The sequence below is a fragment of the Lactuca virosa genome, chromosome 2 (assembly GCF_052849685.1).
Source record: "Lactuca virosa cultivar CGN04683 chromosome 2, Lactuca_virosa_CGN04683_v6, whole genome shotgun sequence".
NCBI classification, from domain to species: Eukaryota; Viridiplantae; Streptophyta; class Magnoliopsida; order Asterales; family Asteraceae; genus Lactuca; species Lactuca virosa.
In genome coordinates this window covers 281,023,626-281,042,494 of record NC_136427.1, presented here as the reverse complement: position 1 = coordinate 281,042,494, position 18,869 = coordinate 281,023,626, and the positions used below count along the sequence as shown (strand labels likewise).

The 18,869-nt window shown below is 32.9% G+C and overlaps 2 protein-coding genes and 2 long non-coding RNA genes across 4 annotated transcripts; 1 reads left to right on the top strand and 3 right to left on the bottom strand.

Moving 5' to 3' along the window:
• Window positions 1-3,560: 3,560 nt before the first annotated feature.
• On the bottom strand, window positions 3,561-8,722 carry LOC145158566 (uncharacterized). Its single transcript, XM_079077448.1, has 5 exons — window positions 8,555-8,722; window positions 8,194-8,388; window positions 5,018-5,077; window positions 3,985-4,656; window positions 3,561-3,675 (listed from the first exon to the last, which is right to left on the bottom strand). Exons 1-5 carry the CDS (start codon window positions 8,720-8,722, stop codon window positions 3,610-3,612), a joined length of 1,161 nt encoding a protein of 386 aa, XP_078933574.1. The 3' UTR covers window positions 3,561-3,609.
• Window positions 8,723-11,451: 2,729 nt separating this feature from the next.
• On the bottom strand, window positions 11,452-13,195 carry LOC145157044 (uncharacterized). Its single transcript, XR_013737059.1, has 2 exons — window positions 12,553-13,195; window positions 11,452-11,732 (listed from the first exon to the last, which is right to left on the bottom strand). It is a non-coding gene; the product is annotated as an uncharacterized LOC145157044 (long non-coding RNA).
• A 1,422-nt stretch (window positions 13,196-14,617) lies between these two features.
• Window positions 14,618-15,482, top strand: LOC145157042 (uncharacterized). The gene is made up of 3 exons (XM_079076194.1): window positions 14,618-14,781; window positions 14,920-15,025; window positions 15,145-15,482. Exons 1-3 carry the CDS (start codon window positions 14,749-14,751, stop codon window positions 15,267-15,269), a joined length of 264 nt encoding a protein of 87 aa, XP_078932320.1. The 5' UTR covers window positions 14,618-14,748; the 3' UTR covers window positions 15,270-15,482.
• Window positions 15,483-15,608: 126 nt separating this feature from the next.
• On the bottom strand, window positions 15,609-17,281 carry LOC145157043 (uncharacterized). Its single transcript, XR_013737058.1, has 3 exons — window positions 16,988-17,281; window positions 16,792-16,860; window positions 15,609-15,811 (listed from the first exon to the last, which is right to left on the bottom strand). It is a non-coding gene; the product is annotated as an uncharacterized LOC145157043 (long non-coding RNA).
• Between the last annotated feature and the right edge of the window lie 1,588 nt (window positions 17,282-18,869).

Sequence of the window (18,869 nt, the reverse complement as noted above, 5' to 3'; positions counted from 1 at the left end):
ACGATAATCCACTTCTCCACTAGGAATATATAGGTGCTTCTTAGAAAATGCCAACACATGTAAAAGATTAGTCTTTGATACATTTTCACCCGAGATGTCATCGAACTAAGAAGTATAAATAAATTCCTAACTTTGTGTTACCATTGATATCTCCTCCACCACCCACCTTGATTCAACCACTTTTTACCAATTGTTTTTTCCGTTTTAAGCCATATTCTAAATTGTGGTCATATCATATGTAGGAATCAAGCCATAAAACTTGATTCCGTACAACCCCATCTTTTAGATTGAATTTATGTAGTTCAAGATTTCGACATTATAGACCGTATGTTGCATGTCATTGGCATGCAACTGCTTTTTGAATCTTTTGACCGGATGGATTCTCTTGTTTTGCTAATCCCTTAGTCAGAAATTTTGAAAAAACAATTGTACGCATTCCAAAACATCTCACTCATAAGGTTTTATTACCACTTACTCACATGAGAAATTTAGAATATGCATTGAGTACCCTTAAATAGGTTGGAAATTTAACCTTAAATACAATAAACAAAAAAAATTCCAAACTTTTCGATATGTTCAAAAAAAATCGAACCATCTTTTGTAAAAAAAGTACCTCAAAAATAAAAATCAAGGTCAAAATTTTCGAAAAAAAACAATTTTCAAAAAACTTTTATGTCAAAAAATAGACTTTTGAAATTTAAGCGAGTTCAAAAATTCAAAAATAAATTTTGACAATTCTGATAAAGCTATTTTTGAAATAACTTACTGCAGCAAATCATATTTCAAAAATTAGAGTTTCTTTCAAAAACTCTTGTTTTTGAACCATGTTCGAAAATTATAAGCCAACTTCACAAATTTTGACTTTTATTTTGAACGACTGAATTTTATTGAAAAATATTAGCAAAAAAGCTAATAAAGAATTACATAGGTATCGATAAAATAGGATTTAATAACCAAGACCACTTAACTCCTTATTTCTGGTTATAAACCAATTATAGGAATAATCAATCAATCTATCGATTAGGGAATTCCTTCTAGTATTCTGACCATTAAAGATGATTAAATTCCTAAAATTCAAAAGAAGCCGCCACATTGTCATTATTATTGATTCAAAAGCCGTCTTTTTAAGTGAAGAGAGATTAACTATACTCACCCACTGAACCACCTCTTACACCCCCAATAAATTAGGAATATTGATGTCACACCATCTACCAACAAACTTCCACAATTCAGAAGCAACTTCACAAGTAATTAGTAAATGTGAAATATCTTCCATATCTGAGTTACAAACACCACACACAACTGACAGCACATCCATACCTCTTGCATCAAGATTAATTCAAGTAGGAAGACGATTCAAACGACATCGCCAATAAAATATATTCACCTTTTTAGGAAGATATTTGTTCCACCTAGTCTCGATCATACCATTAGGAAGAGAATTGTCTTCAATTAGTCTTCTAGTATATGAAACACAAAACTCATCACCATTACCAATATTCCAAACCCACCGATCACTAGATGTTGATATGATGAAGTCATGGATCAAGTCCAGAGTTGATGCAATTGAGAAAACAAAGTCCCTCGAATCGACCTGCACCAAGACCAAGTACAAGTAAGCCTGTTCCACCTTTGATTAATTCTACAATATTTATCAATCTCCAAAATGAATAATCATGGGTATCTCACCATGAGAGGTGAATTCCCTAGCCAAATATATTTCCAAAAATATGTGGAAGCCCCATCCCCCACCTTTCGTTGAATAGCGTCCCTGGTAATGGTAATAGTACCAGAATCATTTAACTGATTAATGGTACTAAGAATACGCGACCATACACTTTTTTTCAGACCTAAATCAACACTCCACCCCAAACCACCATCTCTACCATGTACACCTTTCAACACTTTGCACCATAAGGCTTTATTATTTTTAAGGAACTGTCATTTCCATTTAAATAACAAAACTTTATTAAAAGCATCTAAGGATCCAATGTATAATCCTCCTTTCTCTTTACTTGCCATGACACAATCCCACTTCACCCAATGTAATTCTTTAACATCTTCCTCTTGGCCCCAAAAAAAATCGGGCGCTCAATTTTCTCCAAATAATTATTCACCACACCTGGCATTCAAAACAACGACATATAATAGATCCCAAGCGACCTCAACACCGCTTTCAAAAAGCAAAGATCTACCGCCAATTGAAAGCATTTTTACTTTCTAGGAATTAAGTTTCTTATGAAACTTATCAAGAATAGGTTTACATCCTAATAATCTAGACACACCTAAGGCCAAGATAAAAAATAAAAAAATAAAAAAAAAGAAGCTTAGCAGCCTTGCAACGTGTTAAACTCGCAAATTGCTCCACCTCTGAATGATTAACATTAACTCCACAAAGTTTAGATATTTGTAAGTTAACCCAAAGTCCAGAAACCATGTAAAAACAATGCAGAATGCCAATTTAACAATGTTCTCCCGCTTCCAATCCCTAAGAAATATCGCATCATAAGCATAAAACAAATGCGATAAACAAATGCCATCAACTCTAATAGGGAAACCCTTGTAAAGATCTGTATCAACTGCATCCTCTACGACATGAAGTCCTTCCATAGCTAATAAAAAAAGCAAAGGAGACAATGGGTAACCTTTGTCTTAGACCACGTCTAATATGAAATTCTTCTATATGGCTATCATTCAACAAGATAGAAGAAAGAACATTTCCATGACAACCTTGAATGAGATCACACCAATTCTTAGAGAATATGCAACTCACGATATGAAATAAATAGTCCCAAGAAAGCGAATCATAGGCTTTCTCAAAAATCAACTTTAAAAATCATGAGTTTTTTTTTTTCTCGTCTTACACCAATCCACCATCTCACTGACCATTAATGCTTCATCGAGAATTTGTGTGCCTTTAATAAAAGCAGATTGTTCTGAACTCACCACCGAATCCACCACTTTAGCTAACCGAAGGGCAAGTAACTTGGCAATTACCTTGTATTGAATTCCGATCAAAGTGATAGGACGGTAATCTTTAATAAGCAAAGGATTTGTCATTTTGGGAATCAAAGTAACAAAAGAAGAATTGCATCCGGAAGGGATATGTTTGGAGTCAAAGAATTGTAAAGCAAACACAAGGACGTCCGGTTGAAGAATATCCCAGAAATGTTTTACAAAAGAGAAGGTAAAACCATTGGGACCTGGCGCCTTGTTACTCTCACACGCCCATACAGCCTCCAGGACCACCATATTGATTTACGGACCACCATATTGTCAGAAATCAAAGTTCAAAAATTGTATTTTTTTTTCAAAAATCACAGTATATTTGGAAACGAGGAGAACACACCAAATGAAACTAACTAGTTCAGGTCTTTTACAATTAGTATATTAAACAAACGAAAGAGAACAAAATAGTCTAGCCGTATTCTACCGAGAATCAACAACCATATGCTGATACATCACATTAGGTAAGTTCGAATCAAGAACATAATATATTAATTATATAGAAAGAGATAAAATATTTTTACAAAGATTTAAAAGGCAAACATGCATACTCAAAACAAAAGTTTACTAATTTTTATTTAGGCAACACAGGTGCCACCATTCTTAAGCCAAGAACACACTCGTAAGGACATTCTTGCACTGCAGTGAGGCCTTCAGCAACAACAAACCCTAGAAAGTATAAACATTAGATATTAGTGATTATGCATAGAGTAATTGACTTTTTATTCAACGAACTTGAAATTTTTTTACCATGAATTTCTTATAAATTTAAACAAGTCAATTTTTTTATTTTGGATATTAACTGGAGAAAAATGTATGCATTTATTTACCAAAATGATTATACATATTGGTAAAGTTTAAATTAAATTAAACACGAACGCATGTACTGAGTTTTTGCATTACCAAACCATTAGCCAATAAACAAATTAAGTATCGCATCTATAAAAGTAGTAGCTTAAAACAAGCCAAAGCATATACCTCTTTCATTTCCAAAGAAACCACCTTTTCCTCAAGACCACCAACTTCCTTCACATTAAACTTGTTTAGCAAAGTAATGCTAGATATGGTGGACATTGGCTTCACCTCCAGATCATCCATTACCATGTAAGTCACCACCCCCTTCACAAAACCACCAGTCTCCACAGTCTCCTTCACCGAATTACTACCTTTCACATAGGCCACCTCAGTGCTCATTTTATTATTGCAGCTAGGACACACAGCTATAGGATTATCTGTCACATAGGTATTATGACTAGGACATTTGTGAAACTTCCGAGCCTTAGGAACGACATCATTAGGTGGCAATAGTGCCACATTGGCCCCATAGTTCACAGTATTGGGATTCAAAACAGAATCTTTGCTTTGGTTCGGTTGCATATACATATCGTTCAAGTTTTCAATGCTGTCGTAGAGATTTCCAAGTGAACCCACCATCGAGTTCTTGCTGAGAAGCCTGATCACAGTACCAACAGGGAGAGAAAGGATGTAGAAGAGGAAATCCACGAATTCTTTGTTGGCTTCTGCAAATAAAACTTTCTTTGTTTTGGAGTCGATCAGAAGCTTCAAGCTTACTTTTGATGATGATGAATCGTCTGCCATTTTTGTTTCTTTCAAGGGGATTTGCTTGTTAATTATGTGAACAGGTACAGATTAAATCTTTGCTTATAAACTTGTTTGATGAGTTATTAGGAATATGAAAAGCAATCGTTTGATGTCCACATTTATTGATCGTATTTATGAGATCTTTAGGAATATGAAAAGTAATCGTTTGATGTCAAAACTCATCTAGGTGATACAAGGTTTTGATAATACGAATCTCATATACTATGTCTGATTGACATTAATTAAAGATCTCGTGAGTTTATTTATAATAAAATGAAGTTACTTATAACAGAATTTTTCCAACATATTTGCTAAACATCTACCATTTTGTTAAAAAGTCTAGGAATTGATATCTACCTCTGTAGTCGATAACAACTAAGTGAAGGATTAGTTTTCTACACATTTCTACCTGATTTGCAATTAAACCAAGTGCAGATACCCATTTTTGGATGTTTGGAACGAATGGGCCCTTCAACAACCATATTGTACCCGGTTTTAAGAACTTTCTTTTGCCTTACTTCTCCCGTCATATTCTACTCCCCATTGACCTACCAATTGGGAATGACCTTACACCCTATCCTCCCTAATAAATAATAATAATCCTCCATAATCCTCTATTCTAATAAATAAGTAGAATAGGTGTCATTCTTCCAGCCCCCTAAAAACAGTTTTCCCGCTTCTTTTTTACAACTCTAATTACGAAAATGCCATCAGTTAAATTAGGGAAAATAAATCCGGAAAAAAGTAATATCAAAAAATGCAATCAAATAATTAAAAAGAATAAAAGATTTGCAAATAATATGAAAATATCGGTTATTCAAGTTTCAAATTTCAAATACCCCATCTAATATGGAAGTTTGTTTATTGTGATTGGAAATTAAATAATTTTCAGTGATTAAATCCCAAAAATCTGCCCCAAATTATGAAATACCGAAATACATACAATTACATACCATGTATACGCTTCTTTTGTTTTCAGCATTCTGCTTCAGAGAATCAGAGAATTATTTGCAAACGGTATCTATCTTCGGTTCTTCTTCATTGTTTTTAACGTAATTTATTCAATCATTTACCTTGCTAACATAATTTCTTCAATCCTTCCTGTCGGTACCAGCTTTACTGCATAATCATCATCCGCCCTCTTAATCCTGCAACGCTTCCATAAACACATATCAGGTTAGTCTTTTCACAATAATTTGTAGTATTTATTTAACATTATGTTAAGATCGTTTTATTATTGTTAGAATAAAGAACCAGAAATCAAGATTACCAAAGTTTGTATGCTCTTCGTGATCTGATTTCTCAGTATTTGTCATGTTTTCAGAATATGACCGATCTTCTTCTTCTTCTTTTCCTTATTCTTCTTCCTCATCTACTTCTTCTACCTGATTTTTAGACGAAACTTGGTAATAATATTAATGATAATTAGATTTATTATTTTCGCAACATCTCAATGTTTAATCATCTATATTAATCGTTGGTTGTTTGTGAAAACGTTTGGATATTTAATCATAAATTTATCTATATTAAATGTTTGTTGTGTGTGAAAACGTTTGGATATTTAATCATAAATGCTATCTATCCATTTGTTTGTTTGTCTATTCTAAATAATTCGTGATTTGTTCATAACACTAATTATTAGATTTTTTAATATCAAGTCTGAAATTCAACAGAAACTAGCCAAGTTCCAAACTTGGTCGTTGTTTTGACATTTTTAAAATGCTGGTCAAATGATTATACACAAATGCGTACAAGTCAAATGAATTTACATAATTGATTAGTAAAAATGATTATTTTTGTAAATATCATTTATATAAATGTTTTTACTTAGTATTTTAAAATATAATTGTATATAATTTTCTAAGTATTTATCATTTACGTTTTAAAAGAAATAGTCAATGATTATTTTTCATAATCATCATTCATATAACTTGACTTAGTATATTAAGGCTATAGGGAGTGGAGGTGTTAAGGGAGGTGTCAAGGGAAGTGCTAAAGATATTACACCACTCCCTACCTCTCATGCTAAGGAAGGTGCTAAGAAAGAGGTGCTATGTGTGTGGCGAGAGAAAGAGAAAGTATTAGGTGTGTTGTGAATGGTTAATTTGTATTTCTTTATATATTTAATTTTTTTCTTCAAAATTAAACCTATTAAATTGTCACACTTCCACTCCCTACCTTTTTGGTGCTAAAAATGCTAAGTCTATGTGTCATAAAAAAAACTAAAAAATCATATGTGGCAACATGCCAATAGTGTTACCACTCCTTTTAGTCTAATAGTTTGTTATGATTGTTTACAAAACTTGAAATTTGCTAAGATGATTTTACTTATATCAGACATTCAAGAATCTATATTAGTTCATAAATAACTAATCTTTTAATCATCTAAAATTTAGTTTGTGTTTGGCGCGCCACAGCTAATAAGGTATGATATTTTTCGGGTTTTTTAAGTTGTTATGTTTGGCAAACTAAAAAACAACTTATAAACTAACTTTTTAAAAAGTTAATTAAACTAGTTTTTTAAAGCTTTTTTAAACTTTCCAAATATACCTTTCAGTTATTCAAAGTTTTTTTAAACTTTCCAAATATACCTTTCAGTTAGCTTCTAGTTTTTTAGAGTTAGCTTCTAGTTTTTTAGCTACCAGGCCAATCATAGCCTCACAATTTAAAAAGATTATCAAACTGACCATAAATTTAGACAGAAGGGAAAACAATTTTAACTTTCCTATTATTCAAAAACATTTGTTTAGATATAACATTTTTTCAGAACAAATATCAATTTCTCAAAATAAAACACGATAATAATTTAGTATAGAACTACCGGCATTTGAATGAAACATTGAAACATCGAAAGAAAAAACTTAGCATCTATGCAGATTTTTAAGGCAAAAAAGATGACTCTGGCGGATAGTTTTTAGGCATATCCAGAGTGCAACTGGTGAAAACTGTATAAAACTAGGAATCAACAACCATATGCATCGCATTTGCAAAATAAAGTTGGAATCAAAAACATAAAGGTGAAAAACCAGAACATTTCTGAAGATTGAATACCAAATATACTGATTTTAGAAACTCTATAACAAGTTTCCTAACTTTTATTGAGGACAGTGACAAGCACCCTTAACCCTTACTCCAGGAACACACTCGTAAGCACATTCTTGCTCTGCAATGAGGCCTTCAGCAACATCAGACCCTACAAAGTATAACACTTGTTTATGCTACCACTTTATAGATAAATACAACGGATATTTACTAGTTAATTTATTCAAACAGATTTCAATGCCACCATTTAATTACCAAAGCATGCATTATATTACCAAATGGTTTACATAAATTGGTAAAACATCAATAACACATTGAAAAATAGTTACAAGAACCGATGAATTTGAAACTACATTATAATAAACAAGCTATTAGCCGATAAAGAAATAAGCAATATATGCAACTATGCGTAGCACAGTATGAAACAGCAGCACATACCTCTTTCATCTTCAAAGAAACCACCTTTTCCTCAAGACAACCAACTTCCTTCACATTAAACTTATTCAACATAGTAATGCTAGATATATTGGACATTGGCTTCACCACCAGATCATCCGAAACCATGTAAGTCACCACCCCCTTCACAAAACCACCACCCTCCGTCGTCCCATTCAACATACCACCACCACCCACAAAGGTCAACTGAGTGGTCATGGAATAAATTCGGCACCGAGGACACGTAACATCAGGATCATCAGTTACATTGGAATAACAACTACTATTACATCTGTAAAACTTCTGGGCCATTGGAATATTGTGATCATTGGGTGGTAGCAAAAGTGGGACATGAGCCCCATATTTCACGGGTTTTGGGGTTCAAAACGGAATTTTTACTTCGGTTTGGTTGCATATATGTATCACTCAGGTTCTCGATGCTTTCATAGAGTTTTCCTAGTGAGCCCACCATCGAGGTCTTGTTGAGAAGCTTGATCACAGTACCAATAGGAAGAGAAAGGATGTGGAAGAGGAAATCCACGAACCGTTTGTTGGCCTCTGCAAATAAGACTTTCTTTGCTTTGGTATCGATCAGAAGCTTCAAGCTTACTTCTGATGATGAAGAAGAGGCTGACATTATTGTTTCTTTCAAGGGGATTTGCTTCTTGATTTGAAATTGTAAATATTAACTCTTTGTTTATAAACTTGATGATGAGTTGGGTTAGGAATATGAAAAGCAATCGTTTGATGAGCATAAAGTATATATGGGGTGTTTTGGAATTCCAATAACGTATACAATTACTGTTTAACTTTTGAAGGTCAAAAATAGTTTTTTTTTTTTTTTGAAGCCAAAAACACATGAAAGGTTTATAGTAGTTTAACTTTTTCCATATGGATAATGGAGTTCATAAAAAATCTGATTGATTGTTCAGAGACAAATTTGATTTTTTTTTTTTGGCATTTTAACATAAAGATTTCAAATTTTCTCTGTAAGATTCTCTATGTAGCTAGCAATCAGAAATAAACATAATGGTAAGTATGATGAATTTTTTCTACCTGCATGCTTTTGATGGCTATGAAGTTGTATGATGCGAGGATTAATTATATACTAGACGAATACACGCGTGTTGCGCAGAATACATCAATATATTTGAAATCTTTACAAATAAATGTTTTTTAAATATATCAACGATGTTGTTGTTAGCTTTTATATAATAAATCTTATAATAAGTTGGTATAAATATTGTTTGTTTTGAATTATATGATAATATAGACATTTTTTAAAATTTTATTATCTCAATTGTCTTAATGGCATCTACATGCGGGTTACTTAAAAATAAAATAAAATATAATATATGAATTAATGATATTTATAGTTGTTGCTATGATTAATTAATTAATTAATTTAAATTTTTTATTTGATTCAAATTTTAATTTCTATCATTTTAATTGTTTAAAACATCAAACATTGTTTTTGTTTTAAAGGTAACAATATAATTTTGGTGTATAATGTTATTTTTAACTATTATTGTTGTAAGTTATTTAAAATAACGTATTTGAAAAGTCTTAATTATTTTAATTTTGTTTAAGAAATTTAACTTTTTTAAAATTTAATTGATGAATATTGTTAGTTTCTTTGATTGTAATTATTCAAAACAATAAACATTGTTTTTGTTTTTAAAGATAACATTGTAACTTTTTATATAATAGTAGTTTTAACTATTCTTATTGTAAGTTACTTTTAAGCTACTTATTTAAAAATTATTAATGATTAAAAAAATCAGTTTCATGTTTTTTTATTAATTTATGATTACAATTTAAGGTTTACCACTATAATTTATAACTTTTAACTATTTATAAAAATAGTCTCTCGATTTTTTAACTGAAATTTTGATTTAAATTAACCATTTAACATTATATTGAAATTAATAATTTACATATTTTGCATAAAATCATAAATTATACAAATTTTGTGACTTTAAAATGACAATTGCTCACATCCAACAACATATCTAAACTAATAAGTTGACTATAATATGTTAAAAAGTTAAAGTTATAATTTTATAATAGAAATAAAATATGATATTTTAATATTGTTGTTTAGTTAATTTATGATTAAAATTTAGTTTTTACATTACTTTAACATTATTAACCAATTTATAATAATTATTAGAAAGAAATTGAAAAGTCATGGAGGTTTCAAATGCATCTGGAGCAAATAAAAATGTCTCTTTTATAAGTATATATAGATAGATAGATATTGATGTAAGATTATTTATGGAATTTTTTTTAATTCCAGCAGTTAGCATAAAAGTTATTATTTAACTATTGTTAGTCAAATATTGTATTTTTGAAGCAAAAAAATGACATGAAAGTTTCAATAATGTAGTTTCAAATTTTCATAAAACTTTTAATCAGACCTTGTTGACTTGGAGTTCAAAACAAATAAGATTGATTGTTTAAAGTCAAATAAGAATTTTCTTTGCATGTATTTGGGCATAAAGATCCAAAAATTTCTCTTCAAGATTTTATATGCTGCAATCGGGAATAAGCATCGTGGTAAAATTGGGAAAATAAAGATGAATCCTTTTTACACTTGTGGAGAAGAACTTGCTCTTGGTAGTTGTTTGTATATCTAATTAAGATGCAAACAAACGTTAGCAGTTCCAAGGAAGGTCTTTTGAAGAAAAGCTCAAACGATCAAGTCGCTAATTTGAAAATGCATTTTTGCAAGTGAGAGTAATGTATGTAAAGTGAAGTATCAAGAGAAGTTGAGAATTCTACCAAGTAAGGTGTTGGGTAATCTTGATGGGTTAAGTGCATGGAGCGAATTAGGTTATGAGTCACAGATCATGGGACTGCTTGATTTAGTCTCCGGAAACGAAGAAGAGTTAGTGGGGTTTACTGATTCTTTGTTTGACCGAGTATTGAGAGATATATATGAACGGCGGGTTTTATGGAGACAATAAAAGAGTATGTGGGCTAGGTAGTTTGTTATTGTATTTGCTATTTTATTGTATTTAGCATGTAGTCTATAAATAGGTTAGATAGTTTTCATTAAATATGTAATCAGTTTTCTTTCTTGAAAGTAATATAGCAAGGAGAAAACCCAATAACCTTGAGTAATACATAAGAGTCGTTATCAGGGTGTAAGGGGCTGTTTGGCAGGGTCTGAATTTTTAAGATCTGAATTTTTAAGAGGTCTGAATTTCTAAGAGAGTCTGAATTATTAAGATCTGAATTTATAACATAGTGTTTGGTTGGAACATCTGAATAAATCTGAATTGCTATGCTGAATGATAAAAATGACCATTTTACCCTTCTGTATAACTTTTGTTTATTTCAATGTTTTTGTTTTAAAAATAATTGAACAAACTCTTTGAATAATTATAAAAAATATATATAAACACAATACATAATCCAAATCAAACAAAAATATTTTAAAAGCCACCAAATAATACTAAAATTCAAATAAAATCCAAACATAAATATTTTCAAACATGACAAAAAAACTATTCCCATTTGTTCTTTCTAAAATTAACTGAACCCTATCCTTCCCTTTTGATGCCTCTCCTATCTTGGATTTCTTCATGTGTGAGATTCGTTGCATTGATCAACATCAATCTTTGAAGCAATCCTATAGCCTTCTGCAACACGAATTGGATGAATGTCAGGTTCCAACCATACTGAACAACTACAATTGATAAAAGCCATATCCATGTTACATCATGTAGAACAAAAGACCAATAAATCAAACCCTAATAAACAATTACAAGTAAAAGAAATCATGAAAAAATAAAGAAATCACTCCATCTTCTTCTCCCCTGCAACTCTAATCTATGTAAATATTACATCTCAATTTCATAATTTTAGCATATAAAAAGACAATGTCATGATTTTAGCATATAAAAAGACAATTTCATAAGATGTAAAGGAGATAAACAAACAATTTCAGCAAGAAATACTGCCAACAACATCGTTACTATCAACATATCCTCCCAACCTTACAACCAATTCCAATCTACAACCATGTTGCATATTATGATCCTCCACTGATCAAAAGTTGTTGATGTCATGGAATACCTTCTTTCTCCTGAAATTTTATATCTAGTCCAAATAATAATGGACTTCCAAGCATCACACTTTTCATTGGATTCAATTCCTGGAGCTGAAACCGAATATTCAGAAAAAAATAGCAAGAGAAGGAGAGAGCAATTGATTTCAAAAATTCAAGGCAATTGATAACTATACACATCTGATTTCAGTTAAAAGAAAAGAGTAGCACGACTTGATTTCAGAAAAAATAGCAAGAGAAGAAGGGAGCAATTGATTTCAGAATTTCAAGGCAATTGATAACTGTACACATCTGATTTCAGTTAAAAGAAAAAGAAAAAATGAAGCAACACATCTGATTACATAGTGAAAGAGATTACATAGCCAGAGAAAGAGAGAAACCGAAGAATTTACCTGCAGAAGTCATCGGAGGTTTAGGCAATGTCGATGTAGAGCAGGTATCGGAGAGGATGCCGGAAATGAAACTGGAGGCGGAGAAGACGCCGGCGGAGGACGATGATGGCAGAGTGGCGGAGTTGTCGAAGTCAATTCCGGAGGGAGGAGCAATCTTGTCGGAGCCAAGCGTTGGAAGTCGTGGTGGGAGTCGATTTCAGGAAGGTCGACGACGGAGGAGGTGATTGGCGCTCGACATCGTCACAGGTAAGAGGATAGTCGAAGGCATAAGAGATGATCTGAAGGGGGTGTGTTATTTTGGAGGCGGGCATATCAGCGAGGGTAAAAGAGGGAAGGACGCGTGCTTGTTATTTTTCAGATACAAGCCCAAGTCTGAAAGTTTAAGAGGCTTCTTAAAGTTTAAGATTTAATCCATAGCCTACCAAACACTCTTAATCTGAATAATTAAGAGGTTGCCTCTTAATTTGTCAATTAACAGGCTACCAAACAGCCCCTAAGTTTTGGAGTCTTTATCATGTGGGAAAGGGGTTTATCATGTGGGAAAGGGGCAGATTTCCAACATAAGGTCTGTATTTATATTTTTCCATAAACCAATGAGATTGTGTAGGATGCATGTAAGAGCATCCACATTGTATTGTCAAATTATTATTCTATTATTCATACAACTTAATGTATTTAAATCTACAAAGATTCAATGAAATATATTTAGAAAAATTATTTATTTGTATTTAATGGATGCTTGGAACACAAACAATGAACAACTATAAGTTATAACACAATATATAAGATTTGAGTGGAAAACTAAATAAATCATGAAATCAACAGATTAATTAATCTCGTAAAATCGACAACGTGAAGGGCCGGGTTTCTCAAATGTTAGCACCCCTACATATATAGAGGGGTGGAGGTTCTTTTGCTAAAGAAATGAGAAAATCAATTAGCGTAAAGGAGCATAAAAGAAAGGGGTGTTCACGATGAGAAAATCGAATGCTTGTGTGTAAGGGGAACTTTTTCATACATTTCAAACAAACTTTGAAGTGTGTTTTAAATTTGTAAAATATACATGTTACAAAGAGATAGTAGCCCGTCTTTGAGCATGAAAATCCGGCCTAGAACATAAATTTTTTTGCAAGATCCTTACATTTTTATTAAATGTTATATATCATGGCAGAAATTTTGCAATTGTGGTTGTAATTAAATGTTTCTATAAGATAAGATCATCCTTGTCAATATCTAAAGAGAGTTTTCACCTCTCTTTTGACTGGACAGTGGTCAGAGCCAGAGGTACTCTTTCCTACGGTATTGTTGTGGTCCTGATACCTTCTTATCTTTCCCTTGATTACTACAATACATGCCAAGTCCTGTATATGCATCTTTGTTCGTTAATTAGTGGGCTTTGTCGTTTGTCAGCTTCTGGACATATATAGGGTCTAACTCATTTGTTTTTTATTACAAAGTGTTAAATTCTGAGACACTGTTGGTATGCCCTAGGCCATTCATATATATACTTAATTTGCGCACATGATCTTGCAAAAGGAAGAAAGACCAGAAGCTATGATTAAAAAAAGAAACCACCAAGAACCACAAATATGATCTATAAAAATGACTTCTTAATTGTGTAGTAACTGGTACGTCTTTCTTGATTATATAGCTAGTACGTGATGATTTCAAGCCCAACATGGAATCATTGTTCTCTTTGGCTACACTTAATTATCAGAAAGAGACTGCCACCTCACCATGTGGGGAGAATCTTACATCCACCACAGCACAAGATGTTTCACCAAGAACTCCATGTGGCGCTTTTTCATTGGATAAAGGTTGGTTAGGACTTAGGAATAGTCTGTTGTCTAACTGTAGAGAATGTCTATAGAGCAAGCTAGGTCGGACCCACTGGTCACGTGGGATTTAGGCTGCCAAATTGGAGTCGTACATGACAAGAAATACTCATTTACAAATCTCTTCTAATCCCTTCGCTACCAGTAATTATCTATCTCCCACGTGGGACTCCATGCCCCACACCATCTCTCCTTTCTAGCAGTGTCTATATAGTTTGATTTGCCACTTCCGTCGCCTCATCATTTCATTGCTTTACCCTATGAACCTCTAATCCCTGTGCTCACAACCAGAATCCCGTAACTTGTCTGAAATCAAATCCCAGGTGATCAAACTGCATGCTAGCAGAAGATACAGGTGAGGATGGGTGACACGTCAGCTTCGTACATACACATGGTAGTAAGCATATCATGCACCATATTGATATAGTTATTAATGAATTTTACTTCTTATTATATATGGGTGTTATTCGGAATTCCATATATATAGTTGATCACTATGTATTATTTATTCAGTCTTGGTGGTTTGATGTAGGTACAACATCTTATAGAAAAGTGCTTGATCTTCCGCATGAGCAAAGACGAATGCATGGAAGCACTTTCTAAACATGCAAACATCAAACCAGTCATCACCTCCACCGGTTAGTTGTTATCCATGAATCATTTTTAACGTATAATTTGTATGCCAAGATACACGAACGTTAATTTCCCTGTAACTATACTAAAATAACACTAGTGTATATTGTCGTTATATATGCAGTGTGGAACGAGTTGGAGAAAGAGAACAGGGAGTTCTTCGAGTCCTATTCAGAGACAAGCCAACTTATTCAGAAGATCATATCTGACCATCAAGCAAACAGTTCAGACAGTGATGATCACAAGTAACTTGATAGTTGCATAAATTAATATACCTCTAGCCAAAATCAACAGACCATGTGTACATTGAAGCGAACATGAATCTTGGTGAATCCATCTGGTTGTGAAGCTGTCATAGTCTTGTAGAGTTTTTGTATGGATGGTAAACTATGGAGGAAATATGTTTTGTTTTGTATTCTTGTAATGTAGAAAGTACAAATGAAGCTAAAATTGTTGGGTCCATCATTTGTCGCTTTCATATGCTTTTTTCTTATAGGAAATCTGAAGCAACGGCCTAAAATAGGTCTCGCATAACATCTCTCGAAAAGCTTATCAAATAAGTTCTTTCCTAATACGCAACTTACAAGTGGAAATAGTAAATATTTATAAATAAATAAAAATCCAAATTTTTTCTACCTAAACGCAGAAAAAAGTCAATACGCCTATAATAATACAAATCCAATACATTAATCTATAATAATTCAAATCCAATACATTTACCTATTGAAAAAAAATCTCCTACCACACAATTTTCCAACTCAACTTTATAGCTCCATCTTGCACAACATTGCCTATATTGGTAAGAAAATGAAACTATGATGGTATTATGGGTAAACAATATAAGAGCAACACTGCTATCATGGGTAAAAAACAAAGTACACTGGTATAAAAGGGGGAAATGAATATAATAATAAACAAATACATGATAGGAACGTTGCTATTTCTTGCATTCAGTCCATTAAAGTATGGCTAAAGTCAAGACAATGTGATTTCAATTATTGGTTTATTATAGCATCTTACTTTCACTTGTTTTTTTCTTATTGAGATTTGAGACATTATATACTTTGAAAGATCTACCAATTTGTAGCATTGTACTTCAAAAAAATCTTGCCAATTGAAGCATTAAAAATTGTTTTGTATTTGGAGGACGTTGCTATAACTTGGTGGATTTTTCAAAGTAAAATGCAATAATAAGAAAAAATGAAAGCATGATGCAATAATACACAAATAAAGAAAAGTATGACTCTTTAGTCTTTTCCTATGTGTTATTATATAAGAACTAAAAACATAAATAGTATCTTTTATGCTTAAAGAAGGGTCGATATATGTGGCCTAAATTCTCAACCTACATATCATAATAAAATATAATATATACGACCTATTTATAATTTTGTTCTTTTCGAACAATCATATAACCGTTTCTTGTATACAAATAATTAGAACTTTTATTTGATTAAACTTTTTAGCATATATTATGTTGGTGAATGGCATCTAGTGTACTTGTAACCCACACTATATAACCAATAGATCACCATTCACCCATATCCACAAATATTCAGTATGCTCATTTTCTAAAGTATAAGGTCATAACTAGCATGAATCAAGAGGTTGAACAAGAATTATACAAAAAAATAGTTTTCTTTGAACCAAATTAAAATTCGAACGCATCAAAGCACAATTTCACATGAAAATAATTTCAAGTTTCACAAAAGAAAACCTCTACTCAATCATTCAATTAAAGTGAACAAAAATTAAAGGAAACAGGGATTACATTTTGGAGAGACAGGCGAGTGTAGATAATTGAGAGGGAAATTTCGTCGGAGATGGTGGAGAGGGCCAACTGGCAAATGAACCTTATGTCAGAAAGGAGAGGGCAACTAGGAACTCATAAAAAAGAGCTGATTTAGAGTAGCTCGGAGTTCAGAAAAAAGAAATAACGATTTGGACATTGAGATGCTAGGGCAAACCTGATTAATATCGCAAAGATGACAGCGGTTGAAGATCCAAAATGGAGATAGAGAACGATTGTGGCTGACAGTGAAATCTAGTGAGATTCGTCTTCCTCAATCGGTGGTGGGGGCGACGAGATGGACCGGTAAGGCTTTCCAGCGAGGCGGAGCTTTAGTAGAGCGGCGGCAGCGAGGTGGACCGATGGTGGATGCAGCGCACGACGGAGCAGGCTGCCGATGAGCGATAAAGGCGCAAGAATACGTACAGCAGACTTCCATCGATTTGGGATGAGCGAGAACAAGGTCGATTTGAGGGGTTTGGGAACGAAAAAAAAATTAACGGTAAACCGGAGGGAAATTTAAAACATAACCAAATATTTGGTACTAGTAGTCCACGTGAATAGTATCGAGATTCTAACTAATTATGGTTTAATCTTTGAAAGATAAGAAAAAAGGGAAATTAAATAATCTAATTCATATAAACGATCATTTTAACAAAAATAACCAGCATTTTTTTTTTTTTTTGTAAAATGACCACTTGCACCGGAACATAGCATTCCGGAGTACGATGTTTTGTTCCGAAGGTGTGATCCGGAACACGATATTCCGGAGTATTTATGATATTGTTTCAGAGGGGTTGCCGGTTGGTGGGGATGATGTCCGGAATCTGACACTTCGTACCTTGAGGACTGGAAAGTGTATTCCGGACTGACGTCCGGACGGCCGTAGTTCCGGATAGATAAAATTAGGGTTTTTCTATGTTTTTCTTCCAAAAATGCAATACATTTGTGTTTTTAATATATTTGTGTATTCCATACTTTCGAAAAACGTTCCGGGATGAGTACGTATACGGGTTTTTTTATGAGTTCCAGTTTCTATTGGAGGGCAATGGCAGCGCATCGACGAATGTATGCAGTATCTTGCTCCGGATTACACATGCTTTGGTGTAGATATAACCAATGATATCAACTTCGTTGTGTTAGTTACGATGGTTGCTTCCAAGTCCAGGTTACACACAAATCAAATTCGTCTATCTTTTCAATGTCCTAGATCAAATATAGTTATGCAGATTCTTGACGATAGTGATGTTAGATACTTTATTAGTTTTGTTACTACGATGTCTCCCAACATAGTACAACTGTTTGTTTTTAATAATGTTATGGATAGTGGTACCAATCGATTTCCCGGGAAAAACCGTTCTGAAAATGGTTCTTCCCGTGCTGGAAGTAACCAATTTTGTAATTTATTACCTATGACAACCAACCATGTTCATTCTTACAAGGACCCTATCCATGAGGGTGATTATAGGTCTAAAGGTAAGGTTGTTATTCAGGATGACCTTACTGTTGATGTTGATTAATCTACAAATGATGAGGCAAAATTAATGATGTTGGTTGATGATGGTAATATAGTTCGACATTGAGAGCCAGTGGAACATTTCAGAGTTACACAAAATTTGACGGGGATGATCATGAAGATGGAGAAGAGGAAACCGATCTCTTACCACAACCCTGAAAAGCACAACATAAAAGTTTCCTTATAATTTTTCTGATTCTAAAGAAACACAGCCCACCCATTGGGGTATGCCTGATCCTTTACCACTGCCCGAATTAGCTCAAAAAATCGTAAATGGGCCACAACACACAACTATAATTCCCATGTTAAGTTATTCCAAGTCTTCAAAAACAAAGAAGAACTATAGTCTAATTTGGGAAAGAAAAGTGCTAGTGAAGGATTCCAATATAAAGTGAAAAAATCTACAAAATACAGGTTTGAAGCTGTTTGCTATATGGATAATTGTGACTGGCGGATTAGGGCAACAAAACATAATACTACTGATTCATTTCAAGTGGTTAAGCTATCAGAAAAACACACTTGCTCAAACACACAACTACATCCA

Coding starts and splice junctions, on each gene's coding strand:
- LOC145158566 (XM_079077448.1), bottom strand. CDS start 8,722: ATGTCAGCCTCTTCTTCATCATCAGAAGTAAGCTTGAAGCTTCTGATC. Junction 8,389..8,554: donor TTCTCAACAAGACCTCGATG/GTGGGCTCACTA, acceptor CCAATGGCCCAG/AAGTTTTACAGATGTAATAG. Junction 3,676..3,984: donor TTTCTTTGGAAATGAAAGAG/GTATATGCTTTG, acceptor TATACTTTCTAG/GGTTTGTTGTTGCTGAAGGC.
- LOC145157042 (XM_079076194.1), top strand. CDS start 14,749: ATGGGTGACACGTCAGCTTCGTACATACACATG. Junction 14,782..14,919: donor CAGCTTCGTACATACACATG/GTAGTAAGCATA, acceptor GGTTTGATGTAG/GTACAACATCTTATAGAAAA. Junction 15,026..15,144: donor ACCAGTCATCACCTCCACCG/GTTAGTTGTTAT, acceptor TTATATATGCAG/TGTGGAACGAGTTGGAGAAA.